We start from the raw sequence: 19,662 nt of genomic DNA, 5'->3' as shown, positions 1-19,662 counted from the left end.
TCATTTGAAATGAACCTGTGGCCACTCACGTTCATCCCACGTGATGCAGTATTTCAAAATGCGTACTTTTACTTGCTGATTAAGAAATGAGCAATTCAGAGTTTGTAAATAATTTTCCCTGGTGGATGTTAACTACATTAACATTCTACAGAGTGCATTTCATATTTCTCAGAAATATTATACTGTCAAATTGGGTATACATGACTGCATTCATTTGGGTTTTTTTTGGCCACATGTTTGATTTTTGGAGTTATTTCTGAAACCTTGGGAACTAATCTAATGCCAGTACTGGGGCTTGAATTCCTCAGAACAAGTCCCTTATAAAAAGGAGTCCTACTGAGAAGTTACTGAAAATAAGTAAATCCCACTCTGTATATCAGCATGCATTTCCTTTAGCTTAACTTACATCCCGTGAGTCTTCTGGGAGTTCTACGGCAAGGACGGATCATGCTTGGCATTCATTTCAGTTTTTAGCAAACAAGTGAGTATTTTGACTTAGGCTGAACGCAAGTTTTCGTATAGACAAACAGCGCGAAGGGAAGGCCGAGATCATGCTCTTGGTCTTTTAGGAGCCAGGAAATAACGGGGGTGGGAGGTGGGGGGAGGAGACGACTAGTCCCAGGAACGCACCAAACGCCGTTAGTACCCAATGGCATCTGTGCTTTCGACCCCATTGCTAGACCCTTTGCACCACAGCTCTGTGAAGAGCGCCCCTCTGCCCTTAGCAACGTGCCACAGGGCCGTATGCAAGGGCCAGAGAGGAGTGAGGAGGGAGGAGATTTGCTCAAGATCAATCTCAGCAAGGAGGCAAGGATCCCGGTGACTCCGCAAACCCTCAAGCTCTCATTTCTCAGGGGAGGACTGAATGTACTGGGTCCTTTTAGTTCCAGAGAAGACTATTTCCAAACAGCATTTTCGTCCTATGAAGTAGAGCTCAATAAAATGGCTGGCAAATAACCATCATAATTGCAGGTAGGGCTTTCTTAAAAGTTTGGCAGGCTGATGAAGACCTCATCGGGTGGGATTTTTGGGAGGAGGACTCGGAAGATGGAACCGAGATGTGAGATCTACCTCTGTCTTTGCCGTGCTCACTCGGCCTCAGCCACACTTGTATGTTTCCCTACCTGCATTGTGCTTTGCCAAGTATTTATCTTTGTACTGCTTCTTTTTCTTGCCGAACCAAGTACAGCTGGCCTGCTGCTCCTGTTTGGTTTTCTCCATGGCGATGCAAGCGACTCGCCTAGCAGAGAGAGAGAGAATCTCCTGTAAAGTTGTATATTGACAAAAATCATTCATTTGAAGACTTGATACAAGCCTATATGAACATACTCCTCACAGACTTTTCAAGATAAAGCTTGCTCTTTGGTTTTCACGACAATTTACTGGAGATGTTTTAAAAACACAGGCTTATAATAAAATGACATCACATTCCCAGGGCACCTGCTAACTGATAACGCAGCCAAGCAACCTAAACTCACGGCTGTGGCATGCGGTGGACAGAGTGTGGGATTTTGAGTTCTGACAGGTCTGGTTTGACTCCCGGCTCTATCACTCACGACCTTGTGCCAATTTAGTGTTAGGTGCTTTCCTAGGAAATGTACATGTATTAACTCATTTGACCTTTCTAACAACACATGAAATCATGTCACTGCTTTACAGATGAGGGGATCAAAGGACTTAAGAGGTTCAGTAATTTGACCCAAACCACGCATCTTACATGGGTGAGTGAGCTCTGGCACCAGAGACCATATGATTGGCCAGGACATTCTATTGGCAAGTTTCTTAGCCTCCTGGATGGCTGTCGTAAAGGATCAGAACAAAAAAATGGAAAGAATGTCCTCAGCACAGTGGTAGGCACAGTAGATCCTTAATAAATGGTACTACTACATGGCAATTCTAGTCTAAGAAAAAACATTAATGAAATCCACAGTTGGAATTACAGAGAATTTTAATTTTCTATGTGATTATAGTATTCAGCACAAATGTTATTAAGAAGTTGTCCCCTTAGGTTTAATCTAAGCAAATATTTGCCTTTTAGGATATCGCCACAGGTGGTTTTGCTTAATGAGTTTGCTTGTGTGCCAACCAGGGGTCCCCGAGTGAGCCACATATAAGGAGAATCCAAAATCACCATCAGAATGACAAGTGATTTTCCAATGAGGTTGTATGGATTTACATTCCATCAGCAATGTCTGAGAGCTCCTGCTGTTCCACTTCCTTGCTAACACTTGGTCGTATCAGTCTTTAATTTAGCCACGACAGTGGGCAAGTTAATGGAATCAGGCTGTGCTTTGAGTTTGCATTTCATGGATTATTAATGAGATTGCACACCTTTTCACAGGTTTATTGGATTGGATTTCTTCTGTACAGTGTTTAAGTCTTTCGGCCATTTTCCTTTTCCAGTTGTCTTTTTTTAAGATTTTATTTATTTATTTGACAGAGAGAGACACAGCGACAGAGGGAACACAAGCAGGGGGAGTGGGAGAGGGAGAGGCAGGCTTCCCGCGGAGCAGGGAGCCCGATGTGGGGCTCCATCCCAGGACCCCGGGATCATGACCTGAGCCGAAGGCAGATGCTTCACGACTGAGCCACCCAGGCGCCCCTCCAGTTGTCTTTTTCTCATTGATTTGTAGGAATTCTCTATGTGGTCTGGATATTACACCTCTGTGAGTTATACATGTTGCAAATACCTTCTTCCATTTTGTGCCTTGCCTGTTTACTCTTCCTATGGTATCTTTTGATGAAGATAACTTAGTTTAAGTCAAATTTAGCCATCTTTTCCTTTATGGAAAGTATTTTTGATATGTTAAGAAATCCTTCCTTGTTCCTGAAGATCTTATTCAAGTTTATAGTTTTGGCTTTCATATTTTGGCCTTTAATACACTGGGACTGATTTTTGTATATGGTGTGAAATTAGGGGCCCGATTTCTTTCTTCTCTTTTTCCCTAATGGACACTCAATTGTTACACCATGACTTATGGAGAAAACTATCCATTCCTCACTAATGACTATTTATGTATGGGAGTGTTTTGGGATTCTCTTCAATTGGTCTATTTGAATATCTTTATGCCTGTATCTTATTATCTTAATGACTACAGCTTTATACTAAGTATTGGTATCTGGTGGAGCAAGGCCTCCCTCCTTATTCTTCTAGAACATCTTGGCTATTCCTGATTCTGTGCATTTCCAAGAAAACTTTAAAATTAGCTTGCCAATTTCAAAAACACGTAAGACTGCATGGAATCTATGAATCAATCTGGGAGGAATATACACCTTTACAACACTGAGTCTTCCAGTCCCTGAATACAGTATGTCTCCATTTGTTTAAGTATTCTTTAATGTCTCAATGTTATAATTTTTCCTGTGTCTTGAACATTTTTGTTAGATTTGCTCCTAGCTTATTGATTAAAAGAGGTTATACAAATGGTATTTAAAAAAATTTTGTAATTCAGAAAATTTCAAACATATACAAGAGTAGAGAGTAATGAACCCCAAATACCTACAACCCAGCTCTAGCATTTCTTAACTCCTGGCTTGTTGTATTTACAACCTATCCACCCTAAATTATTCTGACACAAATCTAAGTTTGTATCATTCCCTCCTTAAATATTCTTAAATTCCTTTTAAATCTATAGGTTCCCTCTCTCCTTTTCCTTCTTGCAATTATTTGTTGCAAAAACTGGTTGTTTGTCCGATAGTTTCCAAGTCTGGATTTCTCTGATTTCATCCCTGTGGTGTCTTCAGTAAATCCCTGTCTTTTGCATTTCCTCCAAATAGGTAGTTAGATCTAGAGGTCTGATCAAATTTAACTTCTATTTTTTTTTTTGCAAGAATACTTTATAGTATTAAGGTGATGCAGGTGGTGTTATGTATGGTATGTAAAGATTTTTTATTTTCTCAGGGCACCTGGGTCACTTGGTCAGTTGAGCGTCCCTCATGATTTTGGCTCATGATCTCAGGGTCCTGGGATCGAACCCTGCATTGGGCTCCCTGCTCAGCAGGGAGTCTGCTTCTCCCTCTTCTTCTCCCCCTGCTTGTGCACGTACATGCTCTCTCTCTCAAATGAGTAAGTCTTTAAAATTTTTTTTTATTTTCTCTTTTTCGCTGGTAAATAGAAATTGCTTTTTGTATACTGATTTTGTATCAACCATCTTGCTGACCTCTCCTATTAATTCTAATGGTTTATCTATAGATTCCTTTGAATTCCTATACACAGAAACACATCACCTGCAATATTTTTTTCCTTTCCAGTAGTGTCTGCTGTAGGTTTATGGTAGATGCTCTCAATCAGGTTAAGGAAGTTCCCTTCGATTCAGTTTGTGAGGGTTTTAATCATGAGGGGATGTTAAATTTTACCAAGTGCTTTTCCTGCATCTACTGATAGGACTATGTGGATTTTCTTTAGTCCATTAATACAGTGGATTGGCTTGACTGGTTTTCAAATGTTGAACCAGCTGTGCATTCCCAGTACAGACACCACTGGGTCAAGATGTATTATCCTTATTATATATTGCTGGATTTTGTTGAGAACTTCTACATCTATGTTCATGAGGGAGCCACATCTGTAGTTTTCTTGAATTGCCTTTTGTGAATTTTGGTATCAGGGTAATGCTGGCATTATGAAAGGAGTTGGGAACTGTTTTATTCTTCTCGAAAAGACTGTCCTCCATGTCTCTTATTTTCTCTTGTTCATTGAGGGTTTTTTTTTTTATTATTCCTTTATTTTTTGGTTAGGAGAAGGACACTTATTGGGCGATGCTGTGAATGCTCATCAACAGCGTCAATGTCAATGTCCGCGTATTACCTAAGCGGCATACAGAGGAGGCTGATGAAGCCTTTGTTTTGGGGATTCTTCCAGTACAAGCCAATCTGTGCTGTAGCAATAGCTATGGCTTCTGTGAGGCACATGAGCTTCGGGAGCATAAACAAAACCGAGAAATTTTTGACAGGTTAAAAGAGACAAAATCCTGACCCTGTGAAGCTTATGTTACAGTCTATAGAGTATCTTATAACTAATGTTTTTAAGCTTAGGGAATAAAAGTAAAAAGGTCCCAGTAAAAATTTGTGGTGTGGCTCTATGTGACACAATGACAGAGGAATGAAACCAGTCTTCACCCGCCACGCAGGAAGTGCGTGCTGTTTCTTTTAGCTCAGTAAGTGCAGGCAAACTGTGGTAGGATTTAGGTCAACCCGGAGGAAAATTTCAAATACGTGTAACATTTTCATTGCTGACTTGGATGAGGGTCTAGTAGGCAAAGGGAGGGATGACACATTTAGGGACTCAAAATATATCAAAGGACTTGACTGGTGTGCCTTGTCAAGCACGATGAAGTTTAACAAGGATAAAGAAGGGAAGGCGTCTGGGTCCCCAAACAATTGATTTCTCATCGACAGGGTGTGACAAATGTCACTTGGTAGAAACACCCATGAACCAAGATTCTGGGTCTGGCTGACAGTATTATTGCAAACCTTTCTCACCGACACTGAATGCCCACCTACATTCTATGCACCAACTCAGCTGCCCACCAGCGGCACTGCTCTTCCTTGCCGCCGGGAATGCCTTCCTCTACCTCAGTGTCTGACTCAGGCCTCAAGGCACATGCCCCAGTGGGCCTCTTCCTCGTCATCCCAGCTAGAATCCCTTTCTCTCCCTACAGTTTTTGCACCTTCACCGAATTTTTTTCGTAATAAACCGAACATATTTGAAGTGTAGAGTTTCATCAGTTCTGCTGGATGTATACATTCTTCCCTCTCTCCTCTGGGATCCCCAGGCAACCGATGTCACTATAGATTCGTTTTGGTTTTCTGGAATTTCATATAAATAGAATCATATAGTATGTTCTCTCTCTCTTTTTTGTCTGGAAACTTAGCATAATGATTTTGAGTTTTATCCATATTGTGTGTGTCAATAGTTCATTCCTTTTTTTAAATATTTTATTTATTTGACAGAGAGAGACAGAGAGCACAGAAGCAGAGGGAGCAGCAGAGGGAGAGGGAGAAGCAGGCTCCCCGCTGAGCAGGGTGCCTGATGCGGGGCTTGATCCCAGGACCCCGGGATCATGACCTGAGCTGAAGGCAGATGCTTAACTTGCTGAGCCACCCAGGTGCCCCCAATTCATTCCTTTTTATTGCTTCATAGCATCCCACTGTATGGATATGCCATCCTTTCTTCATCTGTTTCCCTGATGGTGAAAACTTGAAAAAAGGGGCGCCTGGGTGGCTCAGTTGGTTAAGCATCTGCCTTCGGCTCAGGTCATGATCCCAGGGTCCTGGGATCGAGTCCCACATTGGGCTTCCTGATCAGCGGGAAGCCTGCTTCTCCCTCTAACCCTCCCCCCTCTCATGTACTCTCTCTCTCATTCTCGCTCTCTCAAATAAAAAAAAACTTGAAAAAATTTTAGCCTTTCTAATAGGTGTGTAGCCACTGAGGTTTGGTTACTGCATGTTTTGTTCTTGGCAGTTCCTTCTGGTTCTTCTTCAAAAGTTTCCCTGTTCTCTGAAGATAGTTTTCAAGATTATTGATTTTAAAATATACGCACAGTTGTTTAAAAACCTTGCGTCAAGTGGGATTGGGTTTGTTTCTGCTGCCTGTCATTTCAGTAGGGTCTCTGTTTGGTCTGTCAGGCAGGTCTTCCTTGTTTCCTTTTGTGCCTGTGGGTTTTTTTTTTTTTTTTGACTCGGTCGCTGCCCTAGGAAAAGTCTACGTGGGGGGTTAGGAAGGGCTCTAGGATGAGGCCTAGCATAAAGTGTTCTCCTTCGGAGACTTTCTTTTCATTTGTAACAGACACAGGGAACTACTATTAGTAAAGGAGAGGCCTCAAATCAAGTGTAAGGCTGGAAGTCCCCTGACCGTCCCAGGCTATGTGTATCTGGGTACAGAGCTACTCAAGGCAGACCAGTGGCCATGATTTTTTTCAGGGAAACTTTTGTTTTCCTTTTATTCGTGTCTTTGGCTTTGCTCAGTGGCAAGGCAGGCTTCTCTCCAGTCCCCAGCTGTTGAAGGGCAGCAAGGGCACACTTCTCTGCTTGCTCTTAACCTGAGGGCAGAGCCTCTGCGGTCCCAACAATGGGGGACGGGTCTCCTAATAGATCCCCCTGCTTGTACAGGCCTTAGGTCTTAACCTTGGTTGTCTGGCAGAAAAGTTTTCAGTAATAGACTTGTCCTCTTGGCAAAATGGGCCAATATGCTGCTCTACTTTCTATCACTCGATTAATGGCTTCCACATAAAAACCTGTCACTCAGTTGCCCGATGCCTTTTTGGCTACTTAATGCTTTTAAGGTAATATTCAAAAACACATTTTCTGCAGCATTTTCATTTTTTTTTTCAGCAGGAGAATTGATTTAGATAACCTAGTCCACCATTACAGGAGACAGGGAACTAATCTGCTTTTCCCACTGCCATTTCTCAGGATTCTTCCAGAGGACTCGAGAGTTCTAGGTGTCTGTGAAACAGGATTTCTACAGATGATCTGACTAGGGAGAAGAGTTCTGGAATCTACATAATTCTTTTAAAAAATGGCAGCAAGTTAGAACACATTTTGTCAAGCATAAATGTCACTAATGACATAATAACATCCATCATGAAAGTGACTCAGAAATCACGTCCGTCCTAATGCTTAAACTCTTCGTTGAAGTTGGGGCTGCAAGGCAGGGCCAGATGGAAGGCTGCCTGCCACTTCCTCTGGCGGGGCCTGCAAGTCCCCATGGAAAATGATGCCATCTGAAGTTTTTACCCGCTCCGATAGTCTAAATGTAAGAATAGTTTTGGAAACATGTGATAGTGACGGAGGCAATCACGCAAAGGAAATTAACTGAGAAATCCCTGTAACTAGTGAGAAAAAGGAGAAAACAATTCTCAACATCTGCGGACTCGGGGCCTCTGGGGTCTCTTAGCTAGCTTCAAATATTTGGGTACGAACTGCCCCAATGCCTACTGGTTGCTTTTTTGGTCGCATGAAACAAAACTCAGATATAAAGTCCTCTCTTTGCTAGATTTCTCATATATTGCTAAAGTACAGACGAATGCAAAATCACCAGCATCTTTCAAAACACAGTTCAAGTTAGCAAATAGTAACAATGGCAGAAATAGATTTTACTAAAATATACAGTAATCTGGGACTCCTTTTCTCACACTTAAAAATGGTGTCAAAAAGCTCTCTGACTTTAACCTGTTTCCACTGCTTGAACTTTCTAACAAAATAGGCATTTTTTTTAAAGATTTTATTTATTTGAGAGAGAGAGTGAGAAAGAGAGAGCACATGAGAAGGGGGAGCGTCAGAGGGAGAAGCAGACTCCCTGCTGAGCAGGGAGCCCGATGCGGGACTCGATCCCAGGACTCCAGGATCATGACCTGAGCCAAAGGCAGTCGCTTAACCAACTGAGCCACCCAGGCACCCCAAAATAGGCATTTTTAAAGACTTAGCAAGGTAAAGAATGAAGCTTCTGGCTGCCTTTTTCTCCTAACGGGGAAACCCATTTTACCTTCAAATACCCTGAATGACCTTGAATCATAGCCTGAGGTTTTCCCTGCTGCTGATGGGGGGTGGGGGGTTGGAATGAGCACCGAGGGAGCATGCGGAGGGGCAAGGAGAGGGTTTGTTTTAAAACAAACAAAACAGGGATGCCTGGGTGGCTCAGTTTGTTAAGTGTCTGCCTTCAGCTCAGGTCATGATCCCAGGACCCTGGGATCGAGCCCCGGGTGGGGGGGGGCAGGCTCCCTCTGCTTCTCCCTCTCCCTCCACCCCCCCCGCCCCCGCCCCCACCCGCGCGCGAGCACGAGCTATCTCAAATAAATAAAATCTTTAAAACAAAACAAAACGCAGTTCTAAAAGGATTGAAGCAGCATGTGGGAGTGGGGGGCTGTGCTAAGGGACCAGGAGGTGACCGTGACCTGTGACCTGAGGGCTAGCCACTCAACCTCCCTCTAGACCTTCCTCTCCTTTTATGTAAAACCAAGACCTGACTCTAAGCAGGAACTTGCTAGATGCTGAGGATTTAGAGTTCTTGGATGACTAATCTGAACTTTGGCTAGCAGAGCAAACAGGTTTTACACAATAGAAGGTTGACAAACAGATGGTCAGGGCTTTGTTTTTATTGTAAAACAAAACGGAACAACAAAAACATACCATTCCTGAAGTTCAGGAGAAGGAATGAGACCTGCGGTTCCATTTTTGGAGTTTTCCAGTTTACCCTGCCACCAGTTGTGATCGTCCTTACTAATAATCTGGATAATGTCACCAACTCTGAATCGAATGCCAGCTTCTTTGCAGGGGATGAGGTCATCCTTGGCTGGATCATATTCAAATTGTGCTCTTACATAGATCTATAAAACAGGAGTCTGTAAGAAGGGCTGCCTTGGCGATGTGAAAGCAAACAGCTCTAACGTAATAACCACACACCAACACTTACAATACGAACAGGACATTAGATGGTGAAGCCAAATGATGCATGGAGATAGGGCACAGAACTGCTACCACTAGAAACGATGGACGACCTCTGAAGGGTGCAGGCTCAAGCCTCTGCTGTTACTTGGAGGGAACGCTGCTGATACTTGTTTAATAAAGATCAAGACTTAGCATTTGCTTTTACTGTAACAGACTAGGTCTCTAATTACAGAGAGGTATGCTTAGCATTTTTAAGTCTGCATATATTTAGCTGACGTTATGGGCACGTTGTCATGATCACGTGGCAGCCTTTACACCATATACACAAACACTTAGGGTAGGCTTTAACCCCAAAGCAGCACGTGATACAAAAGCAGCAAGCACTCTGTGTCGGTCTCTTGCTGTAAAATGCCTACAAGACAGCCGTGTGTGGCTACACACTGCTGATAAACTTAAATATAATGTACACAGTTTTTAAAGCATTTAAAAAAATCAATCGTGTTATTAGGTTTTTAAAGAAGGATTTCGGCTTTGTATCTGTATTTTACTCTTCCTAGAGAAGAAAAATGACTTTGAATCCTAGCTTTGCCACGTGAAAGCAGCACAGAGCTTCAAGATATGCAGAGTTCAAGGCTCTGAGTTTTAGGATATGTCAATGTAATTAGTAAATATTATAAAAGGAAACAGATGAGCACATAAGGGGTTATCATATGGCAGCATTTTATGAATCACTGTGTTTCCAAATGCTTTAAAATAAGGTGCTAGATATCTAACGTTGCATCACTTATGCAGTCTTAAGAATAAACTATGGGTGAATTCTCTCAGGTGCCAATTTACGCACACGTGAACCCCAAATCGGATTATCTTTGGACACCAAATTCCATGAAAATTCCCCATAAAAATTCTACCTCTTGAAATTAAATTTGAGTATTAATGTTTCAGTCACTGTAAAACCAACCTGAAGGCTTTGGAATTAGTGCATGATTATTCTGTTCAAGTTTTGTCAGAAATCCAGCCTGTAAAATTAACCTATCTCTGCCTTTGCACCTGAAATGAATACTCTTAAAGTGCTTGGCAAACTGGAAGCTGCTTGCTGGTGGCAGGCAGCACGTCACTTTCCCCGGGTGACCCAACAGAGGAACATTGGGATGCAAAGCCAGGATGTTCTGAGTTTTCATTGTAAAGGGCTTTTAGATATCCACATGCAAATACAAATTAAGAAAAAGCCTTGAAAATTTCAGAAAATTACTGCTTAAACATAGTCATCAGCACATACATTTTAGTTATTCTTAGAATTATAGGAGTTTTGCAACCTTTCACAATTTTTTCCCCCAACTCCACAGGCAGGCCCATAAGACCCCCCCGAAGGCTGAATTCTTAAACCATCAGCACAAGTTTATCAGGTTGAAATTACAATAACCATCACAGCTACAAAGATGTGAGGAAAAAAATCCTTATAGAAAATTAGTCATGTGTAATGTGTTAAAATGAAATGGTACAAGCTCTCAATGCTTAAATGTTATGGTCCAAAATGCAGACATTATGGGATGGAAAGGGTTAATAAAGGATTGGCTATTAGCAGCTCAGTTTAGAGAAGTTTCTATAGAGGATATCTATTCACCTGTCGTCCTTTTGGTTGGGTAGTTGATGGCAAGTCCTGTAGAATAAAGCCAACCCAGGAGAAAAATTTTCATTTACTTTTCGAGAGTACAAGGTAATTTGTGTGTTCTGTTACAATATGGTTAAAAAATGAGCTAGATTTCAGTTGTAAAGAGATCATATACATTATTCCATTTCTCAGAAATGTTGAGTTATTGAAAAAAATCAAACCCAGGCCATTTAGCAGCAAGCTGAGGAAAGCAGGTAAGTTTAAGCAAGAGAGAAAATGTGTTCTTAAGAAACAACTCAGCATCTTCAACACAAAAGCCACTGTGAGTGAAACGGCCCTATCAGAAACAAAAACAAAACCCCCCAAAAAAGAGCCCTTTTTAACTTAGTCACTGCAGTCATTTCAGTTTTGAGAAATTCAATGGCTATATGGATTTTCACCATCTTCAAAGTATTACATGTTAAACTATTATAAACGAATTCCTTTGGTAGCCTATTTGGAAGTTAAAAACAAAGGTCGTTAGGAAATTTTCCTCCATAATTTCTCTTACTGATATCATTCCATTCGAGATGATCTCTAAATTACTGACAATTTTATCTGATTAAAGGTAGTTGATGTGTTTTTAAAGGGCACGTGGATAGCAAACGAGCGATACTGCTGCATTTAGTGAAACTCGCAGTACGTTTCAACAGCAATATCAGCAACTTAAGATTTTGTTACCCCAAAAGATCAGACGCTTGCACCTTAAGTGCTTCCATTTAAGTAAATGAAAAACAATTTTTTTCATATTCCAAAATGAATAGTTCTGAAAAAAAAGTGGTAAAATTCCAAGTTCAAGTCAAAATATCGAGTACTTTGTGTTAAAGATGTGATAACAGCGTGGCTTAAGTGCAGTTGGAAGCCAGTTCCTTTTGCTTTTCATATCCAGGCAAGGCTTATAATTCACAAAAATATGTGCACGGACCACAATAACAGAGGGCACACCAATTCATAACGTAGATAGCGGAAACTACAACAGGTTGCTGATATCACTCAGAATAGACAACTACAAAGCCCGAGAATACCCAGATGCCTACTCTGCAAAATCCTTCTGTTTCTTCATCTTTCTCCAATTAAAAAAAAAATTTAGAAATTTCAACAAATTGTCACTTCATATATCCTTTGCATTAAGTCTGAGCCAAGTCAGAGATGCTAAGTGGGGTGACACGGAAATATTTTGAGCGTGACCAAAGCGATCTCGAACGCCAGTTCTTCCAATTTAACTAATCAAAGGGATTTTTTTTTTTCACGAGAAGAAAATGTTGAAAAGATTTTCCAGGAGTAAACTGCATTGTAGCTGTAGTAGCCTTGTATGTTGGCAGAAGACAGTATTTGCACTGAACACATGTAACTAGAACACTCATGGCGGGTGGCCCCAACAGAATTGCCACACTTTGCTGTGTGGAGCTAGAGTTCTTACCGAAACAGAATTGTTAGTGCTGCTATGACCATTAGCTGGGGACTGCCTGGAAGTGGAGGGGGACTCTCTCTGAAATAAGACACAAGGTTCATTAACACAGAACACAGCGGCACAGACAGAGATATTCACATCAACAGTTCCAACCACAATCTGACAACCGTTTCCTCTGGGGTTTGGTTTCGCTGCAAAGGCCCTACACTGACTTACTTGCATGATTTCACGGAAGTATGAAAAAATGTTTGCAGTTGGAGGGTTCACCTATTGTACGCAATGATAGTGTCATTCATGAGAATTTCTGTCCTGTCTCCAGCACTCTATAACCTTGGCTGATTTTAAGTGAGACCCAGAAGAGGGAATTGATATTAAAATCCTATTGAGGACTGTAAAATGATAAATATTACTAAACACTTCTTGTGCTGAAGATCCCAGCTGCCTAATTTTTTTATTCAAAATTAGGTTTGAAAAGTACTTAATAGTTTTTAGGTACCTCAGTGTCACAAATTACTGAATGACTCATTTGAAGTGAAACAAATCTAAAAAAAAAAAAAAAAGAAGAAGAAAAAGACTTCTCAGGTTGTAATCACCTTGGAGTCTTTCCAGGACAAGTATTACTAATGAGGGTAAAAGATAGACATCCACCAGAGAAGAAACCTTTATTCTTTAGATCATTTTAGGAGACTGATTAAAACAATAACCTTGAGCCTCTAAAAATATTACACTTCTGGCAAAGGTCCCAGGAGGCACAGCCACTCTCCCTAGATCCGTGGTCCTCGGTCACACTCTCTAGACTGTGTGAGGCACCTGCAATCCTTTCTGGGCTCCATTCCCTTATTGTCCAAATCAGCTTTAATGATGAGCACGAGGAGAGGAAGAAAATATGCACTGTAGCATTTCTGGTTTAGTGGAGTTCTTTGAAACCTTTGAAGTGTACATGTCTGCTCAAAAGACACTTGTTTTTGCTAGAAGACAGACAGAAAACTTCTGGAGCTTGTTAGCTTTTTGAATAATAGGCTTCCTTAGACAAGCATTCTCAAATGCTCATGAGCAGATTGGTTTCTAGGTGCCAACCCCAGAGACTCAAGTCAGCACAGCCAGCGTGAGGGCAGGGGTCTCCCCTCTCTTGCCCGGGGGATGCTGATATGGGTGGCCAGCGAGCCCTTCTTTGGGAAGTACTGCCCTAGCTGGGAAGAGTCCAACCACAGGCTTGAATTCTGCCAGAACACGGGAGGGTCAAACAGGTTGGGGGTAGGGAGGAGGGGAGTATCATTTTTTCTACTCTTCAGAGATAAAGAAGGCAAGGGGGAGGGCTCTTCTGACTCAAGTGCAGAATTTACATGTGTAATACTGGTCCCACCGTAAAACTAGTTCCACCACTTAAAAAACACAAGAGAAACTTGTATATTAATAACTAACAATATCCCCTAGTTAGTTAGCTAAAAAGACACAGATCAATCGTATTCACTAAATGTCCTCAATGCTGAGAAATGGTATGAAGACCACCTATGATTTTAGAATATTAGAACGTTTCACATGAGAGGCGTGTATGTGACATTCCCTCTTCCCCGGAAGGTTTGTGTTCTAGGTTACAAATTTCAAAACTGTGACTCCTGGAGCAGAAGTAGCTCTGCATTTTCTTTTGAAATACAGTTATTAATTGAAGTTCCAGAGAAAGCCACCAAGAGGAGCTCAAAACCTGATAGAACGGAAACCCCAACTGCCATGGTGCACTAAAAAATATCCTTGACCAAACTACAAATTCTTAGACATATCTTCGATAGGTTTAGAGAACAAAACATAAAGCCTCTTGAGTTTGCTTCTGAGATCTACAGCATTCCTGGGGCCTGGAAGAGGCATCGTAATTTCTCCCTCGACTTCTCCAGAGTACAAATTCAATTTTCTAGATAAGTTCCAATAAGTTATTTGTCAGTCTTGAAAATTAACTGTAGGAGGTGTGTACTTCACACTGATGTACACAGACTTGGAAGATGCACACGAAAAGAACAAGCTTCAAATAATTAAGCTCAAGCTGAATGTGCAATGACTGAAGGATGACAGACCCTTCATGCCAGTCTGTATTTCCAGATATAAAAAGAATAGATTTTGGAATCTCATTTAATGACTGACATGAAACTGAATAATACAGGGTGGAGAGCTACAATTTCTATAGGATATACCAACCGTTAGAAAGAAACTTTGGGGTTGTATTACCCTAGAAAACTTACTTATCAATCACATAGTGTTCCAAATTGAAACGATTTCACAGAAGGTTGCAAAAACTTCTACTCTCGGAAAGTCAGTTATCAACTCCTCACAGACTTAACATCTGTCCAGGGACTTCTCACAGTTTTGTTTTTTTTTTTTTTTTAAACACCCCGATCTTAACAGATCACTTCTCAAATTCTTGGAAAGAAGAACTATCTGTGTGATTTCTTAATAAGGGAAGTGAATGTACTTCCTGGAAATATTATTGCAATTATCTTTCTTTTTTTCCTCAGAGATGCTATTTGTTCTTACTAAGCCTTCTGTCATTACTTGGAGCCCCTCTAGATTTTGCTGCGATCCCAGCCTGCAGACAGTTAAAGTGCTGAGGAGATCCCCATGGAAGCAGGGCTGAGTAGGTGAATGGAACCTACTCTGTTCCGTTATCTTTGTTGTAAAATTGGTGTGCAGTGATCAACAGCACAGGCAGAAACAACTTCCCAGAAAGCCAAAACATTCAGCCATCAGCAGACAGTTAGTTAAGAACCCAGAGGAGACAGGGGTGGCGGGGGTTGCGCAAGAGCCATTACCTCACAGGATGATGACTGAGTGCGGTAACTTGGCACGATCTTGAAGGTGATACTCCCCCGCATTTCCCGCTGGAGGCAGAAGAAAGGAGAGCTCTCTTAACACACAAATGTTGCACACAAAGACATGTGAGAAACCACCCGAAATGTGTGCGTGTGTGTGTGTGTGTGGTAATTAATGCAAGCCAGCTGAGCATGCAGGGGCCTAAAATGAAATGGACATAGAAGGTAGGGGCTGCTCACAGGAATAGACACTGTTCTCGGGAGAAACCCTGCAAAGTCAAGGCCGATTGCCTGGTTTGCGCAGCAGCAGTGGAACAGACTTCCGGCGGTTCCCTTTTTATAGACACACATGCAGAAACCTCTAAGTGCCTTTCAAAAATGAGCATGGATTGAGCCAGACAACAGAATAAGTAATTACACGAAAATGATATTTGGTCTGCTCCGTGGTGATGGTGTACTCCGTTCAATTTGCTTTTTCTTTCATAACGTTGGCCTCACGGTTTTTGCTGTCATGAGTCTGTGTGCTTATTTCACACCTAAGAGATAGCCATGGCTTGGGAGCCCGCTGCGTTGTAGCAGGAAGACGGCCCAGGACCAGAGGTCCCAGACATCTGCCTCTGCTCCGGACGGCAGTGAGCACAGGCCAGGGGCTGCCAGCCTGCTTTTTTAATGCAAGGCCAATTGTGAACACAGATTTTGGATATGTATGGTCAAAAACAGCTGGGTCTACTCTGTCTTTCCTTCCCTCTGTGCTGCAGAGAGATCCAATGCACCTGGCTATGACTCAGCTAAACAGGAATACGGCTCCTGACGTTGCTGATGTCAGCAGGATGGAGGTCGGTGAGAGACTAGTTCACATATACGCACAACTGGAAAGGTTATCTTCACACATTTGCTCAGTAAGAAACAGGAGATCAAGGAGGAAAGGAGAGCGTCGAGGCCCACGCTGCTCGATGGGCAAGAGGTTTCCAAGCTCTGTTGCACGTAAACAGTTTCCCAGTTGTCACTTCTTATGAATGTTGTAGAAATTCAAGTCCACACCAATGGTGGGATCAGAAATACTCTAATTACAAAAGAATACCGCTTATTCGTGCATTAAAAAACAAGCTAACAAACTGAAAGTCAGTCTTGGAACAAAGACAGAGAAACCTGCATGTACTCACAAGCATTTTCTGCAGCTGTTCCACTGTTTGGTTAGCCACACTGATGCCATTAATTTCTCGAATCTCATCACCAACATGAAGTGTGCCTAAAGAAATGACACAATTATAAACACGAATTGATATATGTATCATTTATAACAAAATCCAAAGGCAGCAATGTAAGTAATTAAAAAAATTAAGCTAACGATTGAAGTCCAGTGTTTCAGAAACAGGTACAGATTTGGCTCATGTGGTAAACTCACCAAAACAGATATATCTACTTACGGAAGACACACTTTCGAAAGATGGCTGCAGAAATCTGCTTATTTCTCTGAGAGAGGCACTGTGTATCATGGTTTAAAATGACAGTTTCTAGATCTAGATTGTCTGGGGGCAAATTTCAGCTACATCCCTTACCAGCTTTAAGATCATGGGTAGGTTACCAAAACGTTCCATGTCTCAGTTTTCAACATTTACAAAATGGAGATAAAAATAGTACCTATTTCATATGTTTGCCTTGAGGATTAAGTTAGTTTAATACACATAGAAGAATCAGAAGTGTTCATGGCACATAGTAAAGTACCACTGAAGCGTCTGTTATCATTTTCTACTATTCTCATCACGATTATCTACCAAATGTGATACAGAGAATTGTGATAATACCTGTATAACACTAAACGTACATTAGACCAAACACAGTCCTTTTATAATAATTTGGTAGGCATTTCAGGGTCCTCTAATACTTCAATTGGAAAGAGTGACCAAGAACCGATGCTTAAATAGAGTTATGTGAAATTTTACTTCCTTATTTATAAACTGTGCATATGTTTACATACTGGCTGGACATTGTTACGAAAAGCTCACAGCATCTTTTAGAGGTACATACTAAAATGCACATAAAGAAAATAAGACCCCTGAGATTTACTTCAAAATAATCCATGGGGGTGGACAGTAGGGGAAGGTACAGATGACACTGGTGTGGCCATGAATTAACAGTGACTCTAGTGGGTAATGGGTACGCGAGTGATTGCGTCACTCTTCTTTCCACTTTTCTCTACTTGAACTCACTGCACTATTCTCTCTACTCATGTTTGAAAATTAACATAATAAAATAAAAGTCTGGGGACTTTTGCTTCCAGTGTGGCTGGTCAGTCACTGGAAGACGTTCTCACAACTGTATCTCACCTAGGGTACACCTCTTGAAGTGTTACTGGTCTCACAAAAGGAGGACGAATTCTAAGAGCACTTCCTACTTCCATCCCTACCATCCACTCCACACGAAAACCCGTGAGCTGGCTCCAGAGTGGTGGCAAACTAAGGGTGGAATGAAACAGTGGAAAGGGTAGATGCCACAGTAGCATTGCCTGCTAGCTGGATTCTGAGCCTTGGGCCAACAGCAAGGGACAGAAGTTGACCCCAGGAATCTGGAGGGAGGCAAGATCCATATTGGTGGCACTCCACGGAAACTAGTAGAAGAGGCAACAAACTCTCTCTGGAGGAAAGTGTACCCAGTTTAGGCCTACAGGACTTCCACTAATTAGGACAAACAAAAGCTCACAATCAAAGGTCACCAAACATAGAATAAGGCAAACTACTATGTGAGTCATCAGAAACAGAAAAAAAAAAATTTAAATCGTCAAGGAGGACAGATACTAGAATGATATGATACAGAATATAAAAAAGCTACATATTAAATATTAGGAAAAAAAAGGGCCTAATTGCAAGGATGAGAATGCAACAAGAGACTATCAGATGTGAACAGATAGATTTGAAAATAAAAGTAAGAACAAGTGACTAGTACTTCTAGAAAAGAAAAATATAACTGGTGATATAAACCAGTGAATGGATGAGTTGAACAGGAATTCAGATATGGCTGAAGAGAGTTTCAGCGAACTGGAAGATACAACTAAATAAATTACCTAGAATGCAGGCCAGAGGAATGAGGGAAAATAGGAAATAAGAAATAAAGAAAAATAGGAAAAAAATTAAGAGATACAGAGGGAATATCTAACACACGTCTAGTGGAGTTCAGAAGGAGAGAATATGGAGAATGCAGAAGAGGCAATATTTGAGGAAATAATGGTTGTAAACTTTACTGAACTGATGGAAACATGTTTATGCAATCCAGGAAGAATAATGTATCCTAAACAGGATAAATAAAGAGAAAGCCATGCTGGAAGGTAGTAAAACTATAGAACATCTAAAGACAAAGATCTTCCCCCCCCCGCTAAAGACAAAGTTCTTAAAACAACCAGAGAGAAAGGAGAGATCACCTACAAAGCAAGGACAATTGTAGTGACATCAGGCTTCCCAATGTCAAACAATGGATGCCAAAATACAACAGAATGGTAACCATTAGCCTAAAATTGTGCTCTCAGCAAAAATAATCTTCAAGATTGAGGCTGAAATAAAATACTTACAGATAAATACCACCTGAGAGTTTATTAGCAGGAGACTAGCACTAAAGGAACTTCTAAGGATGTACTTTAGGAAGAAGGAAAATACTCCCCAAAGGATCGTCTGAGATTTAAGAAGGAATAGTGAGTTTATACCTGAAACTAATATACCAAACACTTGTATGTTAACTATACTAGAAATAAGATAGAAGGAATGGTGAGTAAATAAAATCATAAACATTTATGTAAATCCAAACAAAAATGGTCATATTTTAATAGTAATTTCAAATTTGTGAATTTAGAACAGGACAGAACTCAAATACTGGGCAAGAATAATATGTAAGTCAGGAGTGTGATCAGATTTAGTGTTCCAATGTCTTTGTATTCTTTGGGAGTGGGGTTAAGATACTGTTTCACTTTAGTATACATAATGTTAAATATGCAGGATAAAATTTCAAGGTAACCACCTAAAAACAGAAATAGAGTGCTGAAATTCTAGACTACCAGGGGAAAAAAATGGAACAAAAAAATGAACAAGAAAATCAATAAAAAAATGGAATATAAATTAAAAAGATGACAGAAATCATCACAATAAATATTAATGGACTAACCTTGTCCATTAAAAGACAGTGATCATCAGAGTGCATTAAAAAATGAAAAACTCAGCTTAAAAAATTCTGATGCATACAAGCACAGAATGGTTGGAAATAAAAGGATGGAAGAAGACATGCTGGCAGATACTAAAATAAAGTTGGGATAAGTATGTTAATATTAGATAAATAGGTTTTAAATAGAAAGTATCAGTAAGGATAGAAATGGTGACCAGGTATTTCTAGGCACCTAATTAGACAGCTTCAAATATATAAAGCCAAAATGGAGAGAT

General features: G+C 40.9%; 1 protein-coding gene across 4 annotated transcripts in view; it reads right to left on the bottom strand.

The window, feature by feature from the left end:
• Window positions 1-19,662, bottom strand: part of CASK (calcium/calmodulin dependent serine protein kinase) — a 354,818-nt gene that overhangs the window by 19,822 nt on the left and 315,334 nt on the right. The window contains exons 16-21 of one of the 4 annotated variants that reach the window (XM_028113495.2): window positions 16,405-16,490; window positions 15,242-15,310; window positions 12,453-12,521; window positions 11,006-11,041; window positions 9,127-9,323; window positions 1,125-1,240 (exon numbers count right to left, since the gene is read on the bottom strand). In XM_028113495.2, coding sequence (XP_027969296.1) covers window positions 1,125-1,240; window positions 9,127-9,323; window positions 11,006-11,041; window positions 12,453-12,521; window positions 15,242-15,310; window positions 16,405-16,490 — 573 coding nt within the window. The remainder of the gene's footprint in view (window positions 1-1,124; window positions 1,241-9,126; window positions 9,324-11,005; window positions 11,042-12,452; window positions 12,522-15,241; window positions 15,311-16,404; window positions 16,491-19,662) is intronic. The other 3 variants (XM_028113492.2, XM_028113493.2, XM_028113494.2) reach the window with 3 other exon arrangements.

The sequence above is a fragment of the Eumetopias jubatus genome, unplaced genomic scaffold (genome assembly GCF_037043125.1).
Source record: "Eumetopias jubatus isolate StellerSeaLion01/CBP00866 unplaced genomic scaffold, mEumJub1_p1.0 scaffold_11, whole genome shotgun sequence".
Classification (NCBI taxonomy): Eukaryota; Metazoa; Chordata; class Mammalia; order Carnivora; family Otariidae; genus Eumetopias; species Eumetopias jubatus.
Note: the sequence above shows the minus strand (reverse complement) of the source record. Positions and strands in the feature narration are given on the sequence as shown.